General features: G+C 37.5%; 1 protein-coding gene across 1 annotated transcript; it reads right to left on the bottom strand.

Annotated features, from left to right (window-relative positions):
* Positions 1 to 2080: 2080 nt before the first annotated feature.
* Positions 2081 to 10426, bottom strand: metrn (meteorin, glial cell differentiation regulator). The gene is made up of 4 exons (XM_079806573.1): positions 10088 to 10426; positions 8680 to 9116; positions 6174 to 6233; positions 2081 to 4643 (listed from the first exon to the last, which is right to left on the bottom strand). The coding sequence occupies exons 1-4, from the start codon at positions 10186 to 10188 to the stop codon at positions 4330 to 4332; spliced, it is 912 nt and encodes a 303-aa protein (XP_079662699.1). The 5' UTR covers positions 10189 to 10426; the 3' UTR covers positions 2081 to 4329.
* Positions 10427 to 16887: the final 6461 nt, after the last annotated feature.

The following is a 16887-nucleotide window of genomic DNA, read 5'->3' on the forward strand; positions in this document are numbered from 1 at the left end:
CAAAACAGCCATTATATATAATTATACTTTAAAATATTATGAATATGTTTAGAGATTTTCAGGGGATAGAATATACAGTTTGTACAGTATAAAAATAATTTTTTTCTATGGAATGTCCCCATAAAACATAGAAACCCAATGTGTGTGTGCGTGTCTGTGTGTGTGTGGATGTCTATGTGTGTGTGTGTGTGTCTGTCTGTATGTGTGCGTGGATGTCTGTGTGTGTGTGTGTACGTGTGTGTGTGTGTGCGTGCATGTTTTTAAAAAAAAATGTATTGTACCTTTAACATGTAATACAAGAACTCGTAGAGGTAACAGCATAGTACAAAGTGTGTGTGTGTGTGTGTGTGTCTGTGTACGTGTGTGTGTGTGTGTGTGCGTGTGTGTGTGTCTGTCTGTGTGTGTCTGTGCGTGTGTGTGTCTGTGCGTGTGTGTGTGTGTGTGTGTGTGTGTGTGTGTCTGTGCGTGTGTGTGTTTGTGTGCGTGCGTGTGTCTGCGTGTGTGTGTATGTGTCTGTTTTTGTGTGTCTGTGTACATGTGTGTGTGTCTGTGTACGTGTGTGTGTCTGTGTACGTGTGTGTGTGTGTGTGTCTGTGCGTGTGTGTGTTTGTGTGCGTGCGTGTGTCTGCGTGTGTGTGTCTGTGTGTGTGTGTGTGTCTGTGTACATGTGTGTGTGTCTGTGTACGTGTGTGTGTGTGTGCGTGTGTGTTTGTGTGCGTGCGTGTGTCTGTGTCTGTGTGTGTGTGTGTGTGTGTGTGTCTGTGTACGTGTGTGTGTCTGTGTACGTGTGTGTCTGTGCGTGTGTGCGTGCGTGTGTGTGTGTGTGCGTCTGTGTGTGCATGCGTGTGTCTGTGTGTGTGTCTGTGTGTGCGTGTCTGTGTGTGCGTGTGTCTGTGTGTGTGTGTGTGTGTGTGTGTGCGTGTGTCTGTGTGTGTGTCTGTGCGTGTGTGTCTGTGTGTGTGCGTGCATGTGTGTGTGTGTGTGTGTGTGTGTCTGCGTACATGTGTGTGTCTGTGCGTGTGTGTCTCTGTGTGTGCGTATATGTGTCTGTGTGTGCGTGTGTCTGTGTGTGTGTCTGTGCGTGTGTGTCTGTGTGTGTGCGTGCATGTGTGTGTGTGTGTGTGTGTGTGTCTGCGTACATGTGTGTGTCTGTGCGTGTGTGTCTCTGTGTGTGCGTATATGTGTCTGTGTGTGTGTGTGTGTGTGTGTCTGTCTGTGTGTGATGGTGGATGTCAGTAGATATAAATGAACACAATCCAGGTCAGAGAGCTCCTGTATGCGGGTTGGGCCGCACTCATTTCCTGTTCTATCTCTGGAGCTCTTAAAAGGCCAAACATACACACACTGTACACCTGAACACACACACACACACACACACACACTTACTCACCCTAGACAGTTCGCCAACACCCTTCCTCATTTTCCTGTTATTCACCTTAAAACTACAGTATACGTTTGTACATATGCTAATAATAATAATAATAATAAAGTGAAACCTGGTCAGTGTGACAGCAGCACAACCTTTTATGCTGACAAACATCCTTTTATAGTTACATTACCCATCAAATGTTTGGGGTCAGTACATTTTTTTTAAAAGAAATTAATATTTTTATTCAGCAAGGATGCATTAAGTTGATCAGTAAAGACATTTATAATGATACAAAAAATCTATTTCAAATAAATGCTTTTCTTTTGAACTTTCTATTCATCAAAGAATCCGGAAAAATAGCAACATTATTTATCAGTTTTCATAATTATTTCAAGTTTCTTCAGCAGCAAATCATCATATTAGAATGATTTCTGAAGGATCATGTGACACTGAAGACTGGCGTAATGATGATCACAGGAATAAATTACATTTTACTTTATATTCATATAGAAAACTGTTATTTTAAATTGTAATATATTTCACAATATTACTTATTTTTATCAAACAAATAAAAGCTTTATGAGCATAGTGTATATGTATGGACCATTTTTAATAGTAATTTTAGTTTAGTATTAGAAAATACTGTGATATTTCAGATATTTCTTCTATATCACACTGTACAACTCAATAATTCAGAAACCAGACAAATTCAATATGACTTTTGTTCTTTATAGTTGTATATTTTTTTAACCAAACGTTCATACAAACTCTACAATGTTAACAGAATATTTCTTCATCCAGTTTTAAAACTCTAAAACATCTTATATACATTGATATCCACATAAACACACATATACATTTACTTTACACACAGCAGTCACATTGGTTTTAAAGACACACTAACAACAAAAACACAGGCAGCATAAAAATATGGCAGCTTGGCATGTCGGTTCGCTCTCTCCGTGTTTGGTTCATCCATTCGAGTGTTTAGTGCACGCCCATCGCTGACAGTGAATGGATATGAAGCACACAATAAAGACATGAGCAATAGCAGACAAGCAGAATTAGACACAGGACAGTGCTTGCAGTCCAGCCTGAGACCAGCAGTCAATGTTTTGGTACACAAGTCCACAAGCTTCACAGAGAGCGTTATTTCAGACGTTAAATTATCTTTATAGATTATATATTTGAACTACAAATAAAATCCAGATTTGCGAGCATACCCTGTTAATGTGCGTTCACACTGACAACAGTTTAATCGTGAGAATACAGCAACTTTGGCTCACTGCAGAGCAAATGGGTGGGGCGTACATGTAGCCCCTCCCACTAGAACTCCAGAGAGGCGGGGCGAATGTAATTTGTGCCTAATGGGTGGGGCTAATATCCAACCACACCCACAACTCTATCCCTCCACCCCATTGGAGCTCCAGAGAGGAGGAGCTGAATGTAATTTGTGCCTAATGGGTGGAGCTAATATCCAACCACACCCACAACTCTATCCCTCCACCCCATTGGAGCTCCAGAGAGGAGGAGCTGAATGTCATTTGACTTTGTCCAAATGCCAACAGCACGCAAAATTCGCAATGGAAAATGAATACCGTTGTCGGTGTGAACGCACCTTTGTAGTTGTTTTTTGTGCTCTGAACTTCTCAGTATATCTCAAGCTAGCACAACCCGAATGGTAAACGCCATAGATATCCATAATAAAGGCTAGATGTCTTACGGCGGAGTCTCTAACGTCATCACCGGCGGCCATCTTGTCACAGGCAGGGCTCTGTGGTACCTGAAGATCTGCATGAACACAAATACTCTTATCTCACTGAAATCTTGACGGATTTACAAATGATTTGGTTTCTTGCAAACGTTATTAACGTGGCTATAATTATGGATGCTTGAACAAATTATGAATAATTTGTCATAAGTATGCAGTGTCCTAACGACATCTCTGACGTTTATAACAAACCAAACAGTTTGAAAATCGGTAGAAAATTTAGCAAGTTATGGTTATTATAAAAGTGCAAGCACCATGAAAACAATGTTACGAGTGAGCGAGCTGCCTGTGACAAGATGGCCGCCAGGTGCGGACGTCGACCTGCATTGGCCAGCAGCGCGCACGAGACATCTAGCCTTTATTATGGATATCTATGGTAAACGCTATCGGCTTGATAACATTAGCAACATCAAAGCAAACTAGCGGTGACGTTAACCGCGAGGTAATCGGCACATACTATCTGTAGACATAATTAATATACTATTTCTATTGTATCGGTTTTCCTGTTAGCTGCATGCTATTCTCAGTCTGTTAGCATATAAACCGTAGCTGATTTCATATTATAGAAATATATTTATATAAAAAATCTTTTGCTATGCTACATATAGATGCGTTTTGGTTTCTCAGTGCTTGCAGCATCCAGGCATCGCCAGTTCCCTTCCTTTCACCAGTGCAAATTTAGAAAATAGATGCTTTAAAAAAAAATTTGTGGAAAAAATATATACTCTCAATACAAAAACAGAGCGTTTAAAATCTTTTTCAATCAATAGGGTTTTTCCGGTGGCGTCAAATACTGCAAAAGACGACTGCGCTACATGCATTGCGTTCAGCTTATTTACCAACTCAACCCACGAGAGTTTGTCCCCAACATCGTGAGGACTTTGGATATTTCAATGATATGACGTCCATATCAAAGTGTCCAAAGACAATTTCCTGAGTGTGAAAATAGAGGCCCAGTTCAGGGTTAAACCGGTGGACACACAATAACCCCAAACGTCCCTCAGGTATCCATCTTGATCCAGTGATCTGCACTGAGATTTCCTCCTTGGTTGTTTCTGTGTCTCAGTGTCTTTTTCTTCCGTCCTCCTAAACTTGATTCTTTCTTTCATTCAGGAGTTTCATCCCAGACCCTGTGAATCTGAATCGAGGGTCCGTCAAGTTTCGCCCGCCCGTGGCCGCTGCTCTTCCGTCAGTCGTTCACCAGAGTGCAGGGGATCATTAGGGATTGTTTGGCCTGCTCGTAGGCCTTCAGGAAGTCTTTATAACGTGGAGCACAGCCGAGCCATGCCTCCCCAAAGTGCACACGCCCGGTAAACAGGAAGCTCCCGGCGCCGGGCCGAACGCCGCACTGCAGAGGTGTACGGATCTCCCCGGACCGCGTCAGACGCCCGGATTCAGGGAACAACGCAAACTTTTGCCGGTAAACTCGTGTTGCACTCACTTTGATCACTGCCGCTTTTAAGTTTGAGTCTGTCTCCACTGAGCGGATGTTCCCTCGGACCACTGAAAACACACAGAGCTACATTAGTACAGGCAGATTGGGGATAAAACTCACATATTGCTAATTATTAACATCCAACTTGAGCTTTTGGTACTTTGGTTGGTTTACGATTTCCTTCTAAACCAGAAATTAAAGCTGGATGGGACTAAAGTTACCAACTGGATTAATACAGATTGGGTTTGGTGTCAATAAATCAGAAATGTCCTTTTATGTTAATGTCCAAAGCAATTTACAGTCAAAGATGTGAAGCAAACTAAAACATTTCCGTTACTTAAAAAAAAAACGTTAACTGAAATAAAATACATTTAAAAAAAAACCTGATATATATAAAAAAAATTAAAACTAAAACTGAAATAAAAATGTATAAAAACTATATAGACATTTAAAAAAAAACTATAAAAATAAAAACTAAAAATTAAAATGGAAAATATAATAAATACGAATATAAAAATATATTAATAAAAACCGTAATAGTATCTCGATGATACTAAAATAAATAAAAAATACAAATAATTTAAACTAAAACTATATAGACTTTTTTTTAAAATGACAAAACAGAACTTTAAAATGTTTTAAATGGGAAATATAAAAAATAAAATCTCATTCAAAATATTCATAAAAACCATAATAGATAGTATCTCAATGATACTAAAATAAATAAAAATTATTTAAACTGAAATTTAAAAAACTAAAACGGAAAAATAAAATTTTTTTAAAAACTTTTTTAAATGTAAGAAATAAAAAAAAATACATTAAAATTAAAAAATGTAATTGAAATGCAAAAAAATTCAATCTAATTCCAAATATTATTATTTTTTTTAATTTAAATGACAAAACAGAACTTTAAAATGTTTTAAATGGGAAATATAAAAAATAAAATCTCATTCAAAATATTCATAAAAAACATAATAGATAGTATCTCAATGATACTAAAATAAATAAAAAATATTTAAACTGAAATATAAAAAACTAAAACGGAAAAATGAAAATTTGTACAAACAATTTTTTAAATATGAGACATTTTAAAAAAATACATTAAAATTAAAAAATTTAATTGAAATGCAAAAAAATAAAATCTAATTCCAAATATTATTTAAAAATCGTAATACACTATAAAATCATAAAAATAACTTAACTATAAAACACTAAAACCGAAAAAGAAAAGAAAAACTATATAGACATATAAAAAAAATAAAAAATAAAAATAAAATGGAAAATATAAAAATAAATTCTAATTCAAAATATTAATAAAAACCAAAATAATATCTTAATTATACTAAAATAGCAGTACCTTGCAGACAAAACGTCTGACCCTTACTTGGGTTTGAACCTGTGACCTTTAGGGTTGCCAGTCCAGATCTTAAACTGAACCACCAGAAAGTGTGGCGATGAGGTTTAAGATCTGGACTGGCAGCTGAAGGTTGTAGGTTTGAGGTTTTTGCTACCCTTGGTGGAAACATCCAGCTGATTGCTTTGGATAAAGATGCCTTTATCCTAATAAAGTAGAAGAATAACTCAATCCAAATGCTCACCAAAGTCACTAGTGCACACAGCCATCAGAATCTCAGTGTTGTTGCACGGCCTGCAGGCTCCTGAGAGAGAAAGAGAAGAGGGATATGAGACACAGGAGAACAAGATGAGGCGCAGCTGCTACTTTACAGCTCTGCGGTGGAGGTGTGATGGAGGTGAATGACCTTCTGATAGGTGTGAGCCATCTCACCTCATCAAAGCTCATGACAGAGGTGTGTAATGTATCTCCTCTTTCCAGATCCTCACACTTCCCTCTTCCTCTCTATTGTTCCTTTGGCTGATCTATATGGGCTAGTAAACTGAACAGCTGATCTTATAAAACCCGCCCAGACAGAAACTAAACATCTCATTCTTTCACGGTTGTGTTGTTTGGAAGATGCAAGATGTTTGTATAGACGTGCTTACAGAAATTGACCATGGTGACTATAGTTTCTAGTCAAAATATCAGACTTTAAGTCAGGGTAGATGACGAGGGGTTTAGGCTAATCTGAATGTCTTTGGTCACGTCTACATTTTTTGTTACATTTTTTCATATTTATATAAACTTCATATTTGTCAACATTGAAATTTCTGTTACACAAAAATATAGTGAGAAATATGTCAAATTAAATGTAAAATGTCATAAATTTAAATATATACGATCCAAAAAGTGTTCCGAAATTAATTTTAAATTATTTTTTGTAAAATCACCACAAATTAATACACTTTCTTAAATCAGTGTTATTTTAGTTTCATTGAGATACTATTGTGGTTTTTATTAATATTTTGAATCTGTATTTATTTTATATTTTTCATGTTAATTTTAGTTACATTTTCTGTCATTTTATGGTATATTTTGGTCATTTTTATATGTAATTATTTATTATAATTTTTAATATAAATTATATATGACAAAAGTTCATGTTATATTATTATTATTTTTACAGTTTTAGTTATTTTAGTACATTAAATGAAACTAAATTAAAATGAGAAATGTTGGCAAAAAAAAAAAAATAATATATATATATATATATATATATATATATATATGCATATGTTGTAATTACTTATTGATCATATCATTTTTCATATTTTTTACAGTGCAGTGCAATAATATATATATATATATATATATATATATATATATATATATATATATATATATATATATATATATATATATAATATGGAAATAATTAAGAGACCACTTAACATTGATTTCTCAAAGTTAAGTGGTCTCTTAATTTTTTTTTAAATGATAAAAAATGATATGATTAATAAGTAATTACAACATATGTTTTTACGTTGCTTTAACTCATCAAAATAAGTTAGGCTATTTTCAACTTTTTTAAAAGTTATACAAGATTCAACTAATTTAATGTAATTTAAGTTGAAATGACTTAAAGTTGATTTTACTTAAAAATTTAAGGCAGCAACTTTTTTTTTTTTTTTACAGTGTGGCTGATAACATTTTCTCTACTCACACATCCATTCTGCACTCAGATATCGGCCATATTGGTTTGGCATTACTTAAAGTTGAGCACTACCTGAATGATTGGAAGTTGAAACGAGTGCAGCTACACATGTGCACGTTCGGACAGATCAACAGGTGTCCGTGTGGGTGTGAGAGAGAGAAAGTTGTTGGCCCTTTAAAACTTTAAACGTCCTTCCCTGTCTCCTCTCTGCTCCCAAAACTCTGAACAAAAGATCCGCTTTTCGGTTGCGTAGTTTCCCCCCCAACCCCCCCGTTACCACGGCGACTGTGCTCTCATGCAATTCTCTGAAATGGCTCACTATAGAGACAAACCCCCCCCACCTTCCTCCATACTAAGCTTTTGTCTTTCTCTCCCTCCCCCCCTCCCCTCTCGTCTTTTCCGCTCTCCGAATCCGAAACGCTCCCTCCCCCATTTCTCACAACTGGCTTGAAGGAGCTGCCCAGCTGAGATTACCTAAAACGTTACATTTAAATAATTTGCAGTGCTACAGTTGCAAGGTAAAGTAAAAGTGACGAATTTAGTGCAAGTTGTGGGATTCTTCACCCGGCGGATCTGCTCTCAAATGCATTAGTCTAAAGTTCAAGTCTCGTTAAAGTTTGAATGAATGCTCTGTTCAAGACTGGCCCTCGTTCTGCACCCCCATCCTCCCAGAGGTCAAAGGGCAACTCAAACTCCAACTAATTTAGGAGAGCTTCATCTCCGACCTTGCATAGTTTCATAGCGTTTGAATGGGTTGAGACTCGTCCGCAATGCTCTTTTCCGAAATTAAATCATGGTTGAATTATGCATATTGCGTTATCGTCCCCTTGGAATTATAAGGTTCTATCTGACATTTTTGTCAAAATTGAGTTATTCACATATTCTTATTCTGTGACAACTTCTTTACATTACATTAAGTTTTTTGGAACTTTTTATTTAGAAAATAAAAAGGTTATTTCTACACAGTTAAATGGAATGCTAAAAACCAATCAGAATGCAGATAGAACCTTATAATTCCAAGGTGGCGTTATGTCTATCGCTACTGCATCTTCACCTTCAGTGCCAACTGGATCCGCGTTGACGGACGGCTGCGCCGCCCAATCCCCTCTCAGCTCGTAGCGAAAGGCTGCGATGCGTCTGCTGATGTCTTGGTGGGGTGTCGCCTGCAGGAAGAGGGCCGTTCGTTCCCCGGGCATGGCACTGAAGCAGCGCACACGGGCCGGGCCGGCCGTCCCGGATGTCTCGTCTCCCACCAGGAGCTCCAGGAGCCCGTCCCGCTCCAGATAGAGCTGGGCTCCACCCCAGTGCGGATCCGGCTTGATGCAGGCCGACACCGGGCTCCTGCTGGACTCGGCCAGAACCATGGCGCTCCAGGGCAGGCGGGGCGAGAGGGTGAGGCGCAGCGCTCCGGCGGGATACAGCCACTCCACCGACCCCTCCGCACACCTCAACCAAACCTGCTCCACGTTCCTCACCGCCTGAGAGAGGCCGCTGCAGAGAGAACGGGTCCACATTAAATATAGTCTGATGTCTTTCCTGTATTGTACTGCGTTAGAATACCCCTGCCTCACCGCAAGCAGTTCAATTTACAATTTGTCACTGACTTTTTGTGCACATGACAAATAAACTTGAAACTTGAAACTTGAATTTGTCCAGTGGGAATCAAAGTTGCAGGAAAAGCTCACCGCCCCCTACTGGTTACAATACCTGCAGTCTTTTAAACTCACCGCACTAACAGAAACTGCCATTGCAACCCCTGATATCACATTTCCTTTTATATTTTTTATTTCTCCCTTGTATTTTATGAAATATAAGTGCTTGATTTACCCTTTTTGCATACATTTACCCGTGCCTTTTGCACAAAATAATCCAAAACTTGACTATATCCACAATCTATCCTCAGATAGATAGATAGATAGATAGATAGATAGATAGATAGATAGATAGATAGATAGATAGATAGATAGATAGATAGATAGATAGATAGATAGATAGATAGATAGATATATTGATAGATAGACTCTAAAAAATGCTGGGTTAAAAATAACCCAAGTTGAAAATGGACTAAACCAGCAATTGGGTTGTTTTAACCCAGCGGTTGGGTTAAATGTTTGCTTAAACAAACCCAATTGCTGGGTTAGTCCATTTTCAACCCAACTTGGGTTATTTTTAACCCAACATTTTTTAGAGTGTAGAACGATAGATAGATAGATAGATAGATAGATAGATAGATAGATAGATAGATAGATAGATAGATAGAACATTTGCAATTCAGGCACATATAAGATGAGTATTGCACTTACATTGTAATTATTTTACTATTATACAAAATATTTCACTAATGCACACTTAAAAACTGCACAAAACTCATGCAAGAGCATGAAAAACCGATGCATTCCTGGACAAAACGCAAACATTAAATCCCACTAGAAAGCATTTAACTCCGTGTTGATGATATTTACCTTCCCCTCCAGCTACACTGGTCATCGGAGTAACTGGCCATCGTCAAGCCCGTCAGAAATGAAATCCAAATCGCAAAACTCCTAAAGCCCAAAACCTCCATCACTGCGCGAGGAGACGCTGCGGTTATCCAGAGGCGCGTGCGTAAAGTCCTTCTTCTTCGCTGCTGGTTCCGAGGTTATATTTAAACGCCACCGATAACTACTGATTCCATACTGTTGTATGGTCTAAAAGACTGATATGTCTAAACTGAGCTTTCCCTCTCTTTCTGCAGTTCAGTCCGTGGGGCTTGAGCAGTGTGACTGACTGACACCGCGCGCGCACAGCTGCTGACTGCGTTCCAGCGCAAGAGTTTCAGAACGGGACTAAACTTTACGCCCCGCCCACAGCAGCAGCGGGGGGCGTGGCCTCGCCGCAGTTAAAGTCCAATGAATGGCATCTCGTCTATTCACACTGGGTGAAGGATTACGACGGAAGAATATTTAATCAGCTTCTTCTGAATGTAGGCTATGTGAAGGATTTTGAAACATAATACGCGGTTGGCAGTAGCGCTGAATCGTTTTAGTGAATCACTTGATTTGAGCGGTTTGTTCAGTGAACCGATTAAATGATTCACCGATTCTTTTTTGTTATATCCCTAAATTCAGCATTTAAGTTTTCATTTTTTTAATCCCTGTTTTTAAATTAGTTTATATAGATTGCGTTTATTTGTGTTGTTTATTGTTTCAAAATAATATTATTAGGTAAAATTAGCTGTAGCATTTGTCCAATATGTTTAATATTTATTCACTAATGTAATTTTCAATAATAACAACATCGTTCTCAAGTCAGTGATTTACAAACAAATGTTTCCTCTTCAGCTTTAAAGGGACAGTTCACACAAAAAATTAAAAATGTCGTCGTGATTTTCTCACCCTATCGATGTTTCTGACCTGTATGAGTTTCTTTCTTCTGAACACTGAAGATGATATTTTAAAGAATGTTGGTAATGAAACAGTTGACGGAAGTCAATGGCTACTGTTAACCGTTTAGTCACTAACATTCTTTAAAATATTTGTATTTGTGTTCAACAGAAGAAATTATGGAAGCTTGTTTCTGCCACAGAATAAAACATTTGAAAAGATAACTAACTTTTTATCTCCCAATTCTGACTTTATATCTCCCAATTCTGACTTTATATCTCGCAATTCTGACTATAACACGCAATTCTGACTTTATATCTCACAATTCTGACTATAACACGCAATTCTGACTTTATATCTCACAATTCTGACTATAACACGCAATTCTGACTATATCTCGCAATTCTAAATATAATTCGCAATTCTGACTTTATATCTCGCAATTCTGACTTTATATCTCGCAATTCTAAATATAATTCGCAATTCTGACTTTATATCTCGCAATTCTGACTATAAATCGCAATTCTGAATATAACTCACAATTCTGACTTTATATCTCACAATTCTGACTTTATATCTCACAATTCTGACTTTATATCTCGCAATTCTGAATGTAACTCGCAATTCTGACTTTATATCTCGCAATTCTGACTATATCTCGCAATTCTCACTTTAAATCTCGCAATTCTGAATATAACTCGCAATTCTCGCAATTCTGACTCTAACTCACAATTCTGAATATAACTCACAATTCTGACTTTATATCTCACAATTCTGACTTTATATCTCGCAATTCTGACTCTAACTTGCAATTCTGACTTTATATCTCGCAATTCTGACTATATCTGGCAATTCTGACTTTATATCTCCTAATTCTGACTATATCTTGCAATTCTGACTTTATATCTGGCAATTCTGACTTTATATCTCACAATTCTGACTTTAAATCTCGCAATTCTGACTTTATATAGCAAATCTGACTATATCTCGCAATTCTGACTATATCTCGCAATTCTGACTTTAAATCTCGCAATTCTGACTTTATATAGCAAATCTGACTATATCTCGCAATTCTGACTTTATATCTCGCAATTCTGACTTTAAATCTCGCAAGTCTGACTTTAAATCTCGCCTCGCAATACTGACTTTATATCTCGCAATTCTGACTATATCTCGCAATTCTGAATTTATTACTCACAATTCTAACTTTAAATCTCGCAATACTGACTTTAAATCTTGCAATTCTGACTTTACATCTCGCAATTCTGACTTTATATCTCGCAATTCTGACTTTAAATCTTGCAATTCTGAATATAACCTCGCAATTCTGACTATATCTTGCAATTCTGACTTTAAATCTCGCAATTCTGACTTTAAATCTCCCAATTCTGACTTTATATCTCACAATTCTGACTTTATATCTCACAATTCTGAATATAACTCGCAATTCTGAATATAACTCACAATTCTGACTATATCTCACAATTCTGACTATATCTCGCAATTCTGACTTTAAATCTCGCAATTCTGACTTTATATCTCGCAATTCTGACTTTAAATCTCCCAATTCTGACTTTATATAGCAATTCTGACTTTATATAGCAAATCTGACTATATCTCGCAATTCTGACTATATCTCGCAATTCTGACTTTAAATCTCGCAATTCTGACTTTATATAGCAAATCTGACTATATCTCGCAATTCTGACTTTATATCTCGCAATTCTGACTTTAAATCTCGCAAGTCTGACTTTAAATCTCGCCTCGCAATACTGACTTTATATCTCGCAATTCTGACTATATCTCGCAATTCTGAATTTATTACTCACAATTCTAACTTTAAATCTCGCAATACTGACTTTAAATCTTGCAATTCTGACTTTACATCTCGCAATTCTGACTTTATATCTCGCAATTCTGACTTTAAATCTTGCAATTCTGAATATAACCTCGCAATTCTGACTATATCTTGCAATTCTGACTTTAAATCTCGCAATTCTGACTTTAAATCTCCCAATTCTGACTTTATATCTCACAATTCTGACTTTATATCTCACAATTCTGAATATAACTCGCAATTCTGAATATAACTCGCAATTCTGAATATAACTCACAATTCTGACTATATCTCACAATTCTGACTATATCTCGCAATTCTGACTTTAAATCTCGCAATTCTGACTTTATATCTCACAATTCTGACTTTATATCTCACAATTCTGACTCTAACTCGCAATTCTGACTTTAAATCTCCCAATTCTGACTTTATATCTCACAATTCTGACTTTATATCTCACAATTCTGACTCTAACTCGCAATTCTGACTTTAAATCTCGCAATTCTGAATATAACTCACAATTCTGACTTATAACACATAATTATTTGAGATAAAAAGTCGCAATTACCTTTTTTATTTTTTATTCTATGGCGGAAACAAGCTTTCATAAGAAATAAACTTATTCAGGTTCAGAAAAACTTGAGGGTGAGTAAGTGATGACGACATTTTCTATCCCTTTAAGAGCGAAGTTTGCTTTAACACAGTTAAAGGCTTTACATTACCATGCAGTCAAAAGTTAAATTGTAATGCAATCAATCTTAATTGTAATATTCATTGTAATCTAATTAAGATGGCTGGAAGTTGATTCATTTCTGTTTGTAATGCAGTATCTGTCTAAAAATAAGATACATAGTGCTTGAAAATTGAATAGAAAACTGCAAGATCTGTTCAAAGCTGTTGAGAAGGACTAGGATGAAATCAGCTCAACGCATGATAAATCCACTCTAATGTTACTACTTAAACTTATGGAGAGAGGGGGATGGCCGGGTTGGTTGGGGGTAAATGGAGCTCTCTGTGTGACGCCTGCCCTCTGAGCGGCCCATGCTGAGGGACTCTTTCATCTTACTGCATTATAAGCAAATCAAATATTCTTTTGTATCACCACTGCAATCTATCTTTATGGATTGTGTGCATGTGTGCGTGTACGAGAGTGTGTGCCTTTGATGTGGTTATGACAGGACCTTTGACATATTCAAAGCCTCATGTCCAGTAGCCCTGCTGAGGTGTGTATATAGTGTGTGTGTTTTGCGTTCCCTGCTGATCTGCTGTGCATAAAGTGAGGCTTTTGTTCTCTGGTGGCCACTTCAAAGAATACACACATGAAAGCTAACACGAATGTGCATGTGTGTGTGTGTGTGTGTGTGTGTGTGTGTGCATCTGTATGTTTAGCACGACATTGGACTTGTTTTTGATCAATATAGTCTCGGTTTCCAATATTTGCTCACATAAATCTTTTGAAAACTAAGAAATATTACCAAACTAAGTTCTGATTATCAGTGGAATTGAGTGAAAACATCTTATTTTGATTAATGTTGATGCATTATATATTTTTCTTATGTTTTAAAAGCATTTTAAGTACAGTTTGAACTCTCTGGCAACATTTTCAACCATCAACCTATCACTCTAATCGATCTAGACCCTCAACAAATCAGCTTTCAACTTTATTTGAGCTCCTTGATGTGATTGGTCCCTCATTCAAGCATGTTCCTCAAGTCCGATAATTGGTTTCTGTGTGTGTTTGGGGGTGGAATAGTGTTGGTCTGCTCAGATCTTGATCCAGCTGTGTTTGCAGTCTTTCCCCTTGACGCAGACACACACACACACACACTCACATGAGAAAGAGCAATGAGAACAACAGTGTCATTTTTCACAGCTCTCTCATAGGGGTTTGCCGGCAAATACAGCATTGTGTGTGTTTCCTCAATGAAGGCACTTCTTCTTACGCTGCTATAATGGAAAGATTAAAGGACACGGACGGACAGTGAGATTGAGAGAAGGGTCATATATAGTAGAAAGGACAGAAAGATTCTGTTTATAGCTTCACTTTCATTGTGTTCAAGGTTACAAAGGCTTAAACTCAAGTTTGTCTATGCCGAGAACAATTTTAATTCAGTTGTCAAAAACCATAACACTGGGTACAACATTTTTGAAGAAAACTTGGAGGAAATGGCAGAGGCTGTTCAAAAACTGATTCTTGTGTGGTTGCTTGGACGTTGCTATACAGATGCTAAAGTGTGTTGATTTGTGGTTGCTAGGGTGTTGTGGGTGGTTGCTAGGTATTGTTGCTTATCCTTAAGTGTAGGTCATAGCGGTTTTCCCCCACCATTTTATCATTTCCCAAGTGCACACTCTTGAAAATAAAGGTTCCAAATGGATGTTTTAGCATCAATGCTATAGAAGAACCATTTTCGCTTCCCAAAAGAACCATTTTTTCCTTAAAGTGTGAAGAACATTCTAAAAATCTAAAGAACCTTTTGTGGAATGTGAAGGTTCCATGGATGGTCAAAGTTCTTTATGGAATCATCAGCGCCAATAAAGAAGCTTTATCTTTAAGAGTGTAAGTCTGATCGCTGGCATTGACATGCATCAGAAGTTTAATTCTTGGTGTCAGTGGTTTGTTTGAATCTCTAGACTCAGTGCGAGCCGTTATAACAGTGATGTTTGACTAAATATGGATAGAGATTCTCTCACAACATTTAGTCTGAAAAGCACATTTAGATGAGTGTGTTTCGGGAAAATGAGTGAGTGGGTAAACAAGAGCTCGGGAGAGACGCGAAGGCCAGTCTTCCGTACACACAACCGACACTAAACACACACACACATGTAATAGTGTACTTTCACAGATACACCACAGCTCTCTGCTCATGTTTCTTTACTCTCTTTCCTCTTAAATGTTGTGAGAATATTTATCCTGACTTTAGCACATCAACGTCAATCACGAAGAAACTATTTCACACACAGCTGCAGGACATCCACTGATTTTAATCACAGTTAATATTACAATCCTTATACCGAACCAAGCAGAATTAAAAGGAACACTCTAAAAAAAAAAGGTTCTATATGGCACCAAAAATGGTTCTTGGCTCGTAATCATAGGGGAACCTTTTTAAGTGCTAAATAGCACCAATTTTGGTGCTTCAGTGGTTCTTCAGTGGTTCTTCAGAGGTTCTTCACCGGTTCTTTGACTAAGGTGCTATATAGCACCGCTAACTATGGTGCTATATAGCACCGCTACCATATACAGAACATGTTAAGATATGGTGCTATATAGCACCAAAAGTGGTTCCTCTATGATTACGAACCATTTTTGGTGCCAATAGAACCTTTTTTTTTAGAGTGAAACAACTTTTCTTTATTTATGAAGATTTATGAGTGACCATGTAACATGTATGCTCTGTTTTGGTTTTGTTTCTGTTTTCCCTGTTCCTGTTTGCCTGTTATTCTCGGTACATATTGTACAATTTTGAGCTGTCCCAGATTGTGGCGATTTCTGTGGTCATGGCTCCTAAACGGTGGTCCTACGTCATAAGCAAGGAACACACCAAACCGACAAAAGCAGACTGCAGAGTTGGCTCATGTTGGCAGCGTCTGGGTCCAAAGTTGCCCCGACACACCAAGCAGACGCTCGGCATCCGACGGCCAAGTAGCACGTCCGTTCTGCGCCTGCGTAAGAGTAAATAGCTTTCCGTACCAGCTGGTGGCAGTAGTCTGTTTTCGTTATTCAAAGTGGGAAAGTGGAAGAGCTATCCAGTATGCCCTATATAAACAAAGCACCTCATAATGTCGCTCACCACAGACGGTCACTTCTGTTATGCTGCGTCCCAATTCGCCTACTTATACTACGTCCTAAAAGTATGTACTCTTTTTGTGAAGATAAAGTAGATACTTTTGAGTGTGTGTAGCAGAAGAGTATGCAAGCTTTGGGATATACTACTTCGTCATCTTTAACGGACTCTGTCGCTTAGTTACGTGCGTCCCGTCACCGTTTAAACTGCCCTGTCAATCATCGTCACAGTTCAAATCCTCCACATTAAATTTAATTTCCTACCATATCGGAGAGAAA

This window comes from Gobio gobio (assembly GCF_949357685.1).
Source record: "Gobio gobio genome assembly, chromosome: 23".
Taxonomy (NCBI): Eukaryota; Metazoa; Chordata; class Actinopteri; order Cypriniformes; family Gobionidae; genus Gobio; species Gobio gobio.

Coding starts and splice junctions, on each gene's coding strand:
- metrn (XM_079806573.1), bottom strand. CDS start 10,188: ATGGAGGTTTTGGGCTTTAGGAGTTTTGCGATTTGGATTTCATTTCTG. Junction 9,117..10,087: donor CAGTGTAGCTGGAGGGGAAG/GTAAATATCATC, acceptor TTCTCTCTGCAG/CGGCCTCTCTCAGGCGGTGA. Junction 6,234..8,679: donor GGATCCAGTTGGCACTGAAG/GTGAAGATGCAG, acceptor TTTCTCTCTCAG/GAGCCTGCAGGCCGTGCAAC.